This window comes from Macrobrachium rosenbergii, chromosome 48 (genome assembly GCF_040412425.1).
Source record: "Macrobrachium rosenbergii isolate ZJJX-2024 chromosome 48, ASM4041242v1, whole genome shotgun sequence".
In the NCBI taxonomy this organism is placed as follows: Eukaryota; Metazoa; Arthropoda; class Malacostraca; order Decapoda; family Palaemonidae; genus Macrobrachium; species Macrobrachium rosenbergii.
This window is the reverse complement of record NC_089788.1, coordinates 12868474-12883511: the sequence shown is the minus strand read 5'-3', so window position 1 is coordinate 12883511 and position 15038 is coordinate 12868474. Positions and strand designations below refer to the sequence as shown.

The following is a 15038-nucleotide window of genomic DNA, read 5'->3' as shown; positions in this document are numbered from 1 at the left end:
TTGTAGCTTTCTGATTATATATATATATATATATATATATATATATATATATATATATAGAGAGAGAGAGAGAGAGAGAGAGAGAGAGAGAGAGAGAGAGAGAGATGTATTCCCTACGGAGAAATGGATATATATTTTTTCTCCTCTAGTGTATATTAGAATCGCATTTCTCTCATTTGTTCCGATATTAACTAGTATTGTTCCTTTTTAAGTAAAACCAATGGCTGAAACAAAAACTATTATCATCTAGCAAAGCTTAATGTCTGATTCGAATGACTTATCTGCTGATCATTACCAGCAAGTTAGGCTTAGCAAGACGTAATATGCTAATATTAGCAAGATGTAATATGCTGATATAATTTTTTGATACTTCGTACAATCCCAACGAACTTTCCGCCATTTTCTGAAGAATCACGAATAGGAACTTTTGGGACTATGGGAAAAAATCTGTATCCTAGTGAACACCCAATCTTTTAAAAGAGAACTGTGGCTCATATCTACATTTAAAAAAACTGTAAGAGTAATTAGGTCCGCTGGACGGACTCATTGAGAGCCGTCAAAATCAAACTAAAATGTGATGAGGTTAACGTCAAGAGAAACCCTTGAGGAAAGGCAACTTATCAACAGGGACCGGCTGATTATCTAAAAGTTATCAGCGTTTACAACTTTTATCAGCAGTTACTTAGGCTGTCTCGAAGCGACCGACTTGCTTTCTCGTCTTCTTGAGAAACTGAAGATGGAAAAGGAAATGAGTCACAGGAAGCAGATAAGATAATTGCATACGTGCACCCAAGAAAAGGGAAAGCCGACGAATCTTTCTTAATATTGAAAATAAAATCTTTTGCTTCTAAATGCGACTATCCAAACACAGCGAACGTTCCCACGGAACAAACTCACTTTCAGAACAGAATGCCCAAGCGTAAACAAGAACGGGAACGGAACAAAACGAAGAAAATTAAAGTTAAACAAAACAGTCCACAGTTTAAGGAACAGAAATAATCATGAAAAGTAAATTCCTGATGATGAACTAGTGTGCGATATCAACAGAATTAAATAAAGTGGCTCATAGGAACCCAGCCGAAGTCCTCAGACAAGCACTTCACGCACAAGTGATGAATGATGAAGCGAAGCCACTAACAATATATGCCATGCATTACTACCCTAATCCTATTCTTCTTGCTTTTTAATGCATTTTTATCTCTCTATTAATTTATTTTTCCTTTTTAATAAGTGATATCATTTCTTTCTGTGTTCCCCTTTACCTTCTCTTACTTCTTCCTAATGAACACTTTATTCTTTGGAAGGTTGAATGTCGAGTCGATGGCCCCTGTGGGCTTGTTCCATATGAATAGGTTTCATCTTCTGAATAATAATAATAATAATGATAATAATAATAATAATAATAATAATAATAATAATAATAATAATAATAATAATAATATGGAAGGATCAGAACTATAACTATTGCTCACCCACATGGTGTTAAATGACATATTTTATGATAATTGTATTGAAAAGACAGGAATGAGATGGCAATCTGGATTTACCAATACTTTCAATTTCTAGTAGAGACTTAGACTTGATTCAGGATTTCGAAATAGAAGGTTTTATTATATGCCACAGACAATGTTTTGGCTGCTGTGGCTCTGAAATTTCATTTTCGTCTCACAGCGTCTGTTAAATCATATTATTTTTGCCATATATATATATATATATATATATATATATATATATATATATATATATATATATATATATATGTATGTATATATATTATATAAAATATTAAGCAAGAAATATCGTTTTATATCCAATTCGTTATATCTTAGGAACTGTAATCGATAACTGCTTCATCAAGGCATCGGTTCGAATCCCGCCGGGACGAAGCACTTATCAGTTATAGTTCCCCTCGGGTGTAAGTTATTACTAGGATATAGTGAATTTGATATTAAAAGATGTTTGTGGCTCAGTAGTTCTGAATATAAAAAAGTCACACGTGCATGTGACACAAATTATATATATATATATATATATATATATATATATATATATATATATATATATATATATATATATATATATATATATATATGTATAATGTAGGCAGTGAATTACGCAGGAAATGCTTGTCAACTATACTAATCTCTGCATGTTTGAAGACATTCTTTTAGTAACTGTTCTGTACGTTTTTCTCTGATTTTTGCCAATTTTTATTACAATATATTCTACTAAATTATTTCCAGAAGAGGTCTTTAAGCTATCTCATCACATTTGTTGATTATCTGTTTGCAAGTCATCCAACGATGCATCGTATCTCGTCAGAAAAAATTCTATACTCACAACAGATAAGTGGATTTCAGGATTATTTTCAGCCTGTGAGAATTAGTTTGCGAGTTTTGAGCCTTCAGTTTCACACAGCCGCAAAATACTGTGGCTTCTGCCCTGAGTAAATCCTAACAATAGGCTTAGTAGGAACATTTTCATCTGAGAATATGCTTTCCCGCGCTTCCTATGGCTTGTCTCACTGATGACTTGGCGAGGAGAATGTACTGGCTGTTTTCCAAGAATGCCTTTCTAAACGAGATTTGTGAACTTATTTGATCTCGGAAAGATTGATGCATGTTTGAATGTGTGTGCGCGCGTGTGAAAGAGCATGTAATGCCTGTAAAAAAAAAAAAAATAGGGTAGAGAGAAGTCTGTAATAACACGCCTGACGATGTGTTTACCCAAGTGGATGAGATTTACTTCGTGGAGGCCCTCTCCTAGGTTTTAACGAGCAGTAATCCTTAACGTCTGCTGATTCCCTCATATCATTCTCTCTCGTCCCCTAGCTACGTTGCAATGACCTCTTTGGTTCCAGTGCTTGGCCTAAACACTGTATTCTGTCCCTAGCTACGATGCATACCAATCGATTATCAATCATGTACATAATTTATAGCCCAAGGTGGCAGACGCTTGTCGTAGTTTTAAGTAACTCTAGCATAACATTCCTGCCTCGCCCTGTTCGGACTTCCAACATTGGTTCGTCTGTAACGGAAACAGACAGGTCGACAGACATACGGGTGAGGGTTAACATGGATTACTTTTGAATATCTGGCATCAGAACAGAAAAGGAAAACTACGAAACTATATGCAATATATGACGCAGACAGACTGCGTAACTTCATAAGATGTGGCGAAAATTCTTGTATTTTAAGTTATATTTTTCTATTTATTTATTTTTTTCTTTTTTAATAAGTGATTTCTTCCTTCTGTATTTCCCATTACCTTCTGTTACATGTGGGCTTGTGCCATTGGAGTAGGGTTCGTCGTCTGTATAATAATAATAATAATAATAATAATAATAATAATAATAATAATAATAATGAAAGCCGTGTAAAAAAGAAAATAAAAAAAATATATATATGAAAATACGAAAGGGCAATGAAGACAGTGCAACTTCGTAAAAGAGTGGGAAGACACGCTGTATTAAAAAATTATACCAAGAGGGAAGAAGGCTCTTGCGTGTCCATAAAATGGGGAAAAGATAAAATTTAGAGAGAGAGAGAGAGAGAGAGAGAGAGAGAGAGAGAGAGAGAGAGAGAGAGAGAAAGGGGGGGTGCCTATTTATTTACTTATTTATATATTTAATTCACTGCTGCCTCATTATTATTATTGTTGTTGATACTGTTGATAACACGCACACAAAACGTGTAGCACGCATGTGAAGAGCATAATTATAAGCAAACAGCAAGAATTAAAACTGAATAATAACTACAAAAACTGGAATAATGACATAAGTCAGTGGAGCTATAAAGACGTAAAAGCGAAAAGCTTAGAGGTAAATCCCGCGTTGGTCTGTATGTGTCATATTTCCATAGCGTTACCACAGCAGTGTAATACAGTAATATCATCGTAATGAATCCTCACCAATGCCTATACTGTGTTATACTTCGTTTTTTTCCACACCGATTTCTATCTGTGTATTAAACCTTAATTTTGTTCTGTGCCCTTTAGTGGGAATTATTGTGAGCCGTACCCTCTTTACAACTGAAAGAAATAAAGGATTCTGTTAAAGGCGATGAGGAAATTTATGTCACGTGGCAACTCCACCGCTGTGTTGGAGATTAAATGTCACACAAATTACAGCTTGGCAACTCGGCGAGACGGCAGTATAATAACAGGATGCGTCTTTTGATTTGACTGTTTATGTGAATGTGTATTTGTTCTCATTTATGGGCGTTTATTGTCTCTTACGGACTCTTTTTATTTCATTTCTTTTAACTGGAGTCTTTTTTTTATCGTTATTCCTGGTTATAGGCCCTTACTTATTTTTATGGGTCTCTTCATTTCCTTTATGGAACTTGATCTTATCCCCATCTAGGCGTAACTTAGCTTCATCAGCATTTTTCCTTTGATTTCTTTTTTTTTTTGACAGAATTCATAGCAAAATGAGAATGTTTCTTAATTCCGTTCAAATTTCAATTTAATTTTCGTACTCAATTATTACGCGTACTCTCTTTTCATCCGTGGACGACAAATCTTTTTTTTTTAACTACATTTATGCTTTCGAGGAATACAGTATTATATCCAGGTGATGGTAACGCAACAGCGCCAACTTTATCAAAATATACTTCACCTAAAGGATAATGAGAAAGCAGCTTACCCACTATTCACGTTATGTGTTGAATATTTAGTTCCAACCCACGCAGAAAATATCCTGTTTTTAACGTAAAAGAGGAATTGCTGTTATGAAGCCTTAAAGTGGTATTGTCTAGCATTACTGAAGAACGCTTCTGAGAAAAGGAGTGGGGGGGAAAGGGAAAATCGTGCCCTTCCTGACGCAAAGGTCAAAGGTACAATGCGACAGTAAAATCCAAGAAAATGTAAACTGAGGTTTTCACTCTGTGACTTTGAGGTCAACTGGACTGAATTTGAAGCCTGGTGTACGTGACTCAGTGATTTTTGGAGACAACCATCATTTTGATGGATAACCCAGGGATAGGTATCACCATTGGTATAATTTATCATTTACTGGTATTCTTCACATGATTAATACAGGTGCTCTTTTAAAGGCTATTTATATCTTCACGTGATGTTATGTAGGATAGTTGCATTACTAGTATCACAGCAAATAAATTTACTCACAACTCTTACCGAAATGGGCTTCCGCCAAGAATGTAGCACTGCCAAATCGTCAGCACATGAAGCGTATGTAAGGTTTCGCGCTTTTTAAACAGAGTGACTGTCACAACGGTTTTCCGTCATCACGAAACTCAGCTAATTGATTTTAACGCTGATGTTGTTACAGCAGTGATTTCATGTGTTGATAACTCTCTGCGCATCGGACTGGACGTAATTAGATTTCAGGTTTTCAAAATGGGCTTTGCAATACTATGCCTAAAAGATTCACAAACAGACTAAAAATATTTTTATTCATCTATCTCGTGATTTTTTTTTTCTTTTACTGATATTCTGCGTGCCACTGGGACAGGCAACTCGCCAGAGCCGTTGCATAGGCCTATCCCTGCTACTGCTTTTGCTAGTTCTCTCTTGTTGATTCTTGATGCCCTTCGTTTCTAAAGTTGAAGTGACTAAGTCACAACTGGAAGGCAGACCCCTGTATATATGCTGACTTACTTCGGGCACTGGATATCCTACACAGTGATAGTTGGGTAACGCCAGGTAAAAAGTTTGCACCTTAGTAGAGAGGATGATAAGAAGCGACCTCAGTGACAAACGAAGCCAAGCGTTTTTTTTTTTTTTTTTGTGATATCTTGAGCATATGTATCTTATCAAAGTCAATGGCATCACTGGACTGGATTATCTCGATTTTACCGCATCCCAGTTTTCTAAAAAGTTTCTTTGATCGTTGGGTAGATTAGATAAGATTTTTTTTTACCGTAGGTCTCTCCAAAATTATAGGAAGATATGGGAGGATAGTACGTACGGAGAAATCGGCCCAGAAGATAGACCGATCTGGGCACTACCTAAATCCCAAGACGAAAAGAGAGACGGGAGGAAGGAAGAATACATCTTGTTGAAAAGCCACTACACCGTCATCAGTTTCCTCGCTCCCTGTCACATAACCAAGGCAGCTTTCACACCGAAGTAACAAGAGGAAGGTGGTCAGTCACACTGCATGCCATCTGAAAACAAAGTTTTAGAAACAAATGAGAATTTTCACACAAGAGTGCGACCATCTTAATTTTTTGTTTGAGTTGGTTACGTGTCATCTCTGTCGAACTGACTCGGTCAATGCTTCGTCCAGACTGGGTGGGAAAATAGCCAGTCTAGCTTGTGCAGTTTAGGGAGAAGAAACACAATTTCTTTATGTTCTTGTGAACAATTATTCTATCACGCTTTTATTAAGGTAACAGTGATGAAGCAAATAACCCACACAGTTCATGAAAAGAGAAAATATGAGAATTACACTTCAGGACCCAGTTTCTTATCCTACACGTTTGCATCCACATAAGCTGTTCTTTCTCTGATTTCTCTCATAACTCTATCCATTGTTATTAAAAATACACGGAGCCATAACACACCCTTGTCTCTGTCTCATTTTCACACCAAACCAGTCACTCTCCCAGCTACTAATTCTGACAAATGATTCACTTTCTTCATAATTTTTTTTTTATTGCTCACATCAACTTAAAACTCTATACCACATTCCCTCAACAACCTTCCATTGCATCTCTCAGCTGTTAATCAGCTCAGTGGTCTGGTAAAACTAAGGTATACTTAACTTCTCTATACTCAGAAGCATTTTCTATGCCCATGAATCCCATTCATAACTCTTTTCCTTTTACTTTCAAACTGTTTCATAACAAATTTTGAAGCCATAGCATCTCTTCCTTGACCAATCTCACACAGTTCTCCTGCTTGGTGTCCTTCAGTCATCTGCCTTTTCAATCAACATCCTCCCGATACACCTTCTCTGGTGCACTAAATAACATTGTGCTCTTATAATTCTTCTACCTCGTACCCATTTCTTTGTAACCTTAACCTCATCCAGACATAAGCCTTTGTCAGCTACCCAATCAAATTTTCAGCACTGTACCACAGCACTTAATTCAATTATAAGCCCATTAACACCTGGTATTTTCATTTTTAATCAATTAATTGTCATCTGTACTTACGCAGCAAACATTTCCATCAGCAATCTCCAATTTGTAACGCTTCCTTCCTTTCTTGCAACATCAGCTATGCCTCTCTCATACCTTTCACATTACATTATACAAATCTGTGACATACTCAGTCCATCAGTCAAGACTAAATTTACTCATGTTAGTATCTCTCTATTAGCATCTTTTGATTTTAGACTCATTTGCTCATTATCCTGTTACTCTGCTTTTCCTTCCTTGCGGAATAACTTATTTTTTCTCAAGTCCTTGTGCACATTCCCTCTGCCTTCTTTTCATAAGCCTTATTTTTTTCACCTTCATTTCCTCTTGACCACCTTTTTCATTATCCAGTAGTCCTATTCACGCTCTCCCCTTCTGTCTCACAATTGCACACCAACTAATCTCTTATTTTCCTTCATCAAAATTCTCAGCTCCTCCTCTTCATTAACTAATTCAACTTGATGTCTTCACACACACACACACACACACACACATTGATTATTATGCAAATTGACAGGGATGCACGAACACTGCAATGTTGGTGCATGCAATAAAACTATATCTAACCCATCTTGATTTTGTTTAGAGGTACTGAAGAAAACTGGACACACAATCGATATGTACTTGCAGTCTCGACCCTCTCTTAAATTATTGTTAGTTTAGACTGTACGGTTACACTAGTACAGTAATAATAATGAACCGACGTCCATGTATCCTTATCTTCCATCTATTTTTTCATCCATGTGAAATACCCAAGATTCTATTTCAAATAGCTAATTGTGTATTTGTTTGTTTACAGAACCCCTCCGTGTTCAAACGTTTGATCATTTACATTATGTAACGGGGCTCTGTACGCGGAACCAACCACGCAATAAAACCAGGCAAGTAGTGTTAGTTTTTCTTCAAGTCACATCAGTTTTCTTTTGCTTATACACACATTGAAACATTGAGAGATGACTAAACAGAAGGAATCAGATAGCAGGCATGTGTGCCCATAGGGGTTGTAGTGCGTTGATGACCTAATTCCGCCTTCTATTCCTAACGTCATAGACACTCTGCCTTCTACAATATCATCCTTGGTCTCATGGTTGCCACTATCTACATAGATACATAACGGATGACGAAAATATGCGATTGAATTAACTAAGTTTCACTTTTCTGCGTTTGTAACTACGAATCTAATGATATTTCGCCATAGCATTGACTGATAACCTTAAGGAAATATAGCAGAGCTAGGCTTGTGTAGTTCCTGCATACTTAAATGTATCATCCTGCAAAGTTCACATGCACCCAGGGTCAGCAAATAAACATCGCAGTAATGTCAAAAACACTCCTCTTAGTTACACCCATATTCATACGTCACATCCCATTTTGTTTACAATTTAACTTGCTTTCGATCTCCATAAAATAACAGCACCGCAGCTTACCGTCATCTATTTCTGAGAACAGGAACAACATTATTTGTAATTTGTTTGTTGTTAAAAAAGGTTAACGACTTTAACAAAGGTTCACGACTTCTGAAAGCAGACGAAATTTCCTGAAACTAAAGTTGACAGATGTTTAAATATTCGTACTAACGATAGCCGAACAAAAGCGTCCGAAGTAGAGATTTGCATTATTACTCATCACATAGATACAACGATATTTTAGAAGTAAGAATCTTACACATATAAAATCTGAATGACCGCGATAAAATATATGCGTTTAATATCTTTCTGGTAACTTAAACTCATTGCCTAGCAATGAACAGAATCACGTCAGTATAAGTGCCGTGATGTGGGCTGTTTCCGACACCAGTAGAAGAATCCGATCCTATAAAAGGATTCAGATTTAGTATTCAGCTCTCTGAGCACGAGTGGGCTGTCGCCCAAACCCGCATAACAGATTCTTTCCGACACTTATATTCCTCTATTGATTATTGCTGCAGTGTTACTGAATGTAGTCTGGCTGAGAGGACTTGGAAACTTTGCTTCTGCCTCACACCGTCCTTCCTCCGCAAAAATGACGATTGTCACCAAACCCATCACGGAAAAGAAGAATGAGAAGCCGCTGGAAAAGCCACTGGTGGTCAACGAAGCACTCGTAAGTGGGCGTTACGTGTTATTCTGCCAAATTATTATTATTATTGGATAAAGGCAGTCTAACCTATGTCTTGAAAGACCCCGAAGACTGCGTTGTTAGACTATCCTTGGGTAGTTACACCCGATTGCAGGAGAAAAAATGTCGGTGCCGTTCACTTTTGGATTGGCATTTGTTGATGGTGTACCACAGTTTATATGCTCAAAGGTTCGCATTGTTATTTGAAGCCTTCTTCCTTTTAGGCGTAGAATAGCCTGCGGTAGGCGCAACATAGGCCTATCATGAATACAGTGCAGGCCTTGGCCTGTATTAAACCTAGTTAAGATCGTTCCAGTTTATTTAGTTCATGTGAACGGTTGTTTTTGTATCGTCATTGTCAGGGCTTTGTTAACTTTCATTTACTTAGTTACCGGATAGGCCTACCCTGTAAATCTACGGGGCGCTGTGTTGAGTACCAGCCTCTCGGGGGTGATCGTAAAAACGTAAACAAACGACGGTAAATTTCACATATTTCAGTCAAGTTCATAAATTCTTAATTGTACTGTAGGTAGATCGTAGAATTATATAGATGCTCTGCGGCGGTGTGCTAGGCTGTGGCAGTTGATGTTTTTCTATAGAACTTTACCTGTTGAACAAGAATTTGAAGTAATATTTTGTTGCTCAGCTGTATTTAAGCATTAAATTATCTTAGAACTGGTGTGGTAAAACCCTTTCGAGAATAGCTAACAGTAAGGGGGACCTGTTGGGAATTTTGGTTTTTAGTGGGGGAGGCTAAATAACTTGGGAAAAGGTTTGGGTACCATATTGTTGTATTTCTTGTTATATGTGTCATTTGGAACACGAAAAACAAGTGTAAAAATAAGGGCAAATAAATGGATAGTGGGAGCTGTTCCAAAGGCACTTTTCATTCATTACTAGTACTACTGATTCTAAGCCTTAACACGCATATGCTAGCTTTCGGTTCACTAGTCAGCAGCTTCCGGTTTTCTGCTCTTAGCGAGAGCAGTGAAAGACTGGCAATTGATGTTTTCCTGAGTTATTTTACTTGCTGAACAAGAATTTAAAATAGTTACCTCTTGCCAGAACACACGAGCTTGCAGGAATCTTTAAAAATGCAGATAAGGCACGCAGCGTCGTTCTGCCACGGCGACCTATAGAGGCCACCCAAGTTGAAAGCGGAAATGGTAATGTTTTGTATCCTGTTTACAAAAGCTTCGAGTAGTGTACAGTGGAGCTAGATTATGGCAATTGACATTTTTCTATGTTATTTTACTTGCTTAACAAGAATTTAAGGTAATATTTTGCCAGTCGGCTGCTGCTAAACTGTAATTTACCCTTGAGCTGTGTGGGACCCACTGGTACAGACGTGCAGTTTTCAAGGGACAATTACATTTTAGTTACAGCCGACCGACAAAATATTATTTTAAATTCTTGTTCAGCAGGCAAAATAACATAGGAAAACATGAATTGCCATAGGCTAGCTCTCCGCGAACAGCCGGCTTAGAATTACCTTACTATATTTTATATACCCATTTTGGTAATCCTATAGTGTAGGGGTCCAAATTCACTGCATTAAGTAAAATCAAGATCAGCTCACAGATTGATCAAATATTTATTGAGTCAAGGAAAACAATGAAAAAATGTGCAGTTTATCTGCTACAGAAGCAGAGATTGTAAAAAAACTAAGGGAATAAAGGGAGACCGTAAATAAACACAGACATATATTAGGGGATACGGACCCATAGAATTTTGAGAAAATTGTAAATCTCTACTTCTGTAAGCAGATAAATTGCTAATTTTTTAAGATTGATCAAAAAGTGGCTACTGAGGAGTAAGAGCCTGTGCCAGGTTCCTACTTGGTTCCTGGATCCTAAGCATTCGCTCCACAAACAGTTGCAGACACAGTACACAATTCGTGTGAGGTCCAGAGTTTTATTCCCTTTTTTTTTTTTTTTTTTTTTTTTTAAATCTCTACTTCTGGATGCAGATAAACTCCTCATATTTTAGCAAGTATACTTCTGTTTACAGATCTGTCGAAAAAAGAAATTTGAAATAGGAAAGAAAACTTAAACACACAAGGGAGCAGTGAATCTAGACCTTTAAACTGTAGGATTACCCCCTTTTCTTACATTGTTCTGCCACAAATTTTAGTAATAAATGATATCTCCTTGCAGTGCTCTTTTTTAGCATTATAGGATAGGGTATTAGTCCATTTATTCAGGGCCAACATGAAAAAATTGACAGTTCTTGAAAAGTACAAAACTGTGGTCAGTTTGCCTAAGGCTATTGCAGTGACCAGGAGGTAGCTGAACCTAAAATTCTTGTCTATTAGGCTAGATTTACAAATTTTAGTTTTGCTTCTGTAGCCTATGCATAATTACAGTTCCTGCCAGTCACTGATCGGAATGTTCACTGTCTTTTGTTTGTTTTTGTTTATGCTTATGTCTTTTACTTATGTTTATAGTTTTTAATATCGTTTGCATATTTTTTATGTTCATCCCCAAAGGGCTGGTACTAAACATGGTGTCCATTTTGCAAATAAACGTAGTTACCAAAACCAGAGAGCTGTGATAGTAGTCTTCAGTTTTACCTTATTTTGGAACATTGTTGCATGAAATATGGCCAAGTATTCAAAAAGTCCAGTTTGTGAATTATGGTTAAAGTCGAGGGTTTTGTGTGTGTGGTGCACCTTCAGTCTAAATTACAGAAGCAATGTAAGTTATGATGTGCTCTTGCATTGAACCTTAAATATTTAAGTATTTGACTTGTTTAAAATATCCAAAGGCTGCATTAAAATTATTTATTAGTTTGAATAAGCTTTCTTGCATACCATTCCAATTGCAAATGAGTACACGGAGGTATTGATATCATGTATTAATTGTAGCTTTAGCTAGCTGATGCATTGCTGTATGCATGAATTATTCTTGTTGGTCATTATTGTGTTTAGTGTGTGTTGTGATCTGTACAGTATATCATTTTTGTGATTATGAAATTATCCCTTGTTAGGTAGGTTGTGACATCCTGTGCTAGGTTAGGTTAAAGATAGATAGGTTAGGATAAACCCATGCAAATTTGCCAGTTTTTGCATTGGAAGCTATTATCAAAATTAGTGAAAATACTTAAAAAAAACTATTGAAACTAACATTTGTTGTTCATATTGATTACAGGTAACTTGTAAAATTGTACATCGTACAGAAAACTTGGATTTACAAATTGACACATTTGTTTATTTGTTAACCACTACATATTTCAATGATATATCTGCATGATTCTTAATATAAATTTTGTGTCGCCATTTATAATGGGTGCTTCATGGGTGATTATAACTGGTGCATCGTGAGTTATTATCATTGGTTTATCTTTAGTTATTAAAATTGGTTTATCTTTAGTTATTATAATTGCTGCACCTTGAGCTAGTAATATCTCCATAAGTATATTCACTTGCACCACATTATGAAATTTGACCCACTGATTACTCCATTCACTGTGACATTTCAAACAGTAGGAATCATTCATAAAGTGAAGTCATGCTGATAATGAATGTGGGCTAGTGTGTGCAATTTCAGGAAAGGGAAAGTTTTGAAATACTTTGCAATTTAAGAATCTTTGATATTATGTCTCAGTGGCATAGGCAATAGTTTAAACTGTAATGTAACAAGATACACCTTTGTGCTTGAAGCAGAAATTTGTAAATCCCAGCACAAGCACAACATTCACATAAGGAGGAACCAGTAATCATTAGGAGTGACCCTGCAAACACTAGTAGGATTAAATTGAAACTGAAAACTTTTGGAGCCAATAGTCAACTCTCTTACATTTTTCATCAGGAAGAAATACCTTGGTTGTCATTCTATGGTGTACATAAAGTTGGTAGTAAATTAGGTTACCTGAACGCAAGAAATCCAACCTCCTGAGCACTGTTCATGAGAGTGTGGTGAAACTAAGAGTTTCCAAACAGATGAAAGAGACAAAATGTATGATAGCTTATTTGTAAGAAAGTTGCATGTTTTGTCACTTTATTTGTAAGAAAGTTGCACATAGATGAAGTGGCATTGTGTGCATGAATGGGACAAATTGTGATTGTGTCTGGAGTAGCTGAAGGTTGTAGAGCTCAGAAGGTTAGTACTGTACTTGTAATGTGAGGAAGATTGTGAAGATGGGTGAAAGAATACAGTAGTGGTAGTTTGACAGTTTTTTTTATAGAATTTGTGGAGAGAGTTTGGTTTGGCAGATGTGAAAAGATGTTTGTGTTAAGGGACTTGTTGTGACAGTAGTTGACAGTGAGAGAGATGGCACCGTTGGTAGGAAGAGTTCTTTGAGTCAGTGAGCATGGGGAGAGTTGTGGAGATGTGTTTGGAAAGAGGCTTCAGTGAACAGTATTTATCAGTAAACTAGGGAAAGGTGCAATGGTGAGGAAAAGTTTGTTGTATTTTGTGGTTAGTACAGGGTAGATGGAAAATAAATAGAATAATATACCTATCTACTTTGTGAAAAGATGAAAGGATGGAGGTACATCTGATCTTTAAAAAGATATATGTTGGAGTGGAAGGAGTGATAATGTGTCAGGAAATGTGATGACTAGTGAGTTGGATAAAAAGACAGTGCATGAACTCTTGGGTATGGCTAAGAACACAGAAATTGAAGCAATAGACAAGGAGTTTGTAAAATTCCGTGATGTCATAGAGTCGGCATTAATGGTTGTGGGTATAGGTGATAGACTAGCAAATCTTTGTTTTTGCCAGTTAGAGGAACCCAGATTTGGATTAGTTTATTTATGACTGCTTGCTTCCAAAGTCGCAGCAGTACAGGAAGTCGAGTATGAGGCCTGTTTCATTTTCATTGGTAACTACAGTGCTCATCACACTGAATGGCTGATCTCAGTTATTGCCCCAGATATACACGGTGTTACGGCTGTAGATTTTTCCACTATTTCTGGTTGTGAGCAGTTAACCCTTTTGCTTATGACCTTTATAAACAATTGTGTATGTGGGAAGTGGCAGTGACTCGAGCAGTAGGCATATACTGTAAATGTTTATACCTTTTTTTTTTTTCCAAAGATGCAGATCCTACAGTTTCAAGGTAAACTGCTAATTTTTTTTTTTTTTCATTTTTCAGCAGAATGATTTTTCTGTATAATGGCATAAAAAATCCCCCAAAATAACTTTCATGTAGATGGGATAATGAGTAGAAATTACAAGATTCGAGAAAATTTTGCACTCTCCCCCCCAAAAAAATTGCCAAAAAAAACTGTTAGCAATAAAGTTTTTGGTTTTTATTCATAGCATGGAAAAATTACTTAGTCATTGCAGGGCAAAAAGTTGTAGCTATAGCAAGGCAAATATGAAAAGGTGACAAATTAGCATAATTTATCTTTAGGAAAAGTAAGTCACCCATGCATATTGTGCATACTGCACAAAAAAGTAAAGATGCTTACCTCCAACAATTTTCAGGGTAGACTGCTCAGTTTTATTTCATTTGGCAGCAGAAAGATTCCTCTATACAATGGCATAAAAAAAGTCCCCTAAATATGTTTATGTAGGTGAAATAAAGAGTACAGGTATAATTTATGAGATATGGGATAACTTTGCACTGTCCCCCCAAAAAAAAAGTTTCTAAAGAAACTTTTGTTCATGAAACTTACCTGTCAGATATATATATAGCTGTATTCTCCGAAGTCCGACAGAATTCACAAAACTTACGACACACGCAGTGGGGAGTCCAGGTGGTTAGTACCCATTCCCGCCGCTGGGAGGCGGATATCAGGAACCATTCCCATTTTCTATTCAGATTTTCTCTGTCGCCGGTGTTGTCAACACCTGTTGTCTGCACCTCCGTCATAGGATTTGCTTTTTG

At 36.6% G+C, this 15038-nt stretch overlaps 1 protein-coding gene across 1 annotated transcript in view; it reads left to right on the top strand.

The window, feature by feature from the left end:
- The window catches only part of LOC136831272 (integral membrane protein 2B), a 119808-nt gene that overhangs the window by 61600 nt on the left and 43170 nt on the right, over positions 1–15038 (top strand). The window contains exons 3-4 of the mRNA XM_067091373.1: positions 7906–7987; positions 9034–9188. Coding sequence (XP_066947474.1) covers positions 9108–9188 — 81 coding nt within the window. The 5' untranslated portion in view covers positions 7906–7987; positions 9034–9107. The remainder of the gene's footprint in view (positions 1–7905; positions 7988–9033; positions 9189–15038) is intronic.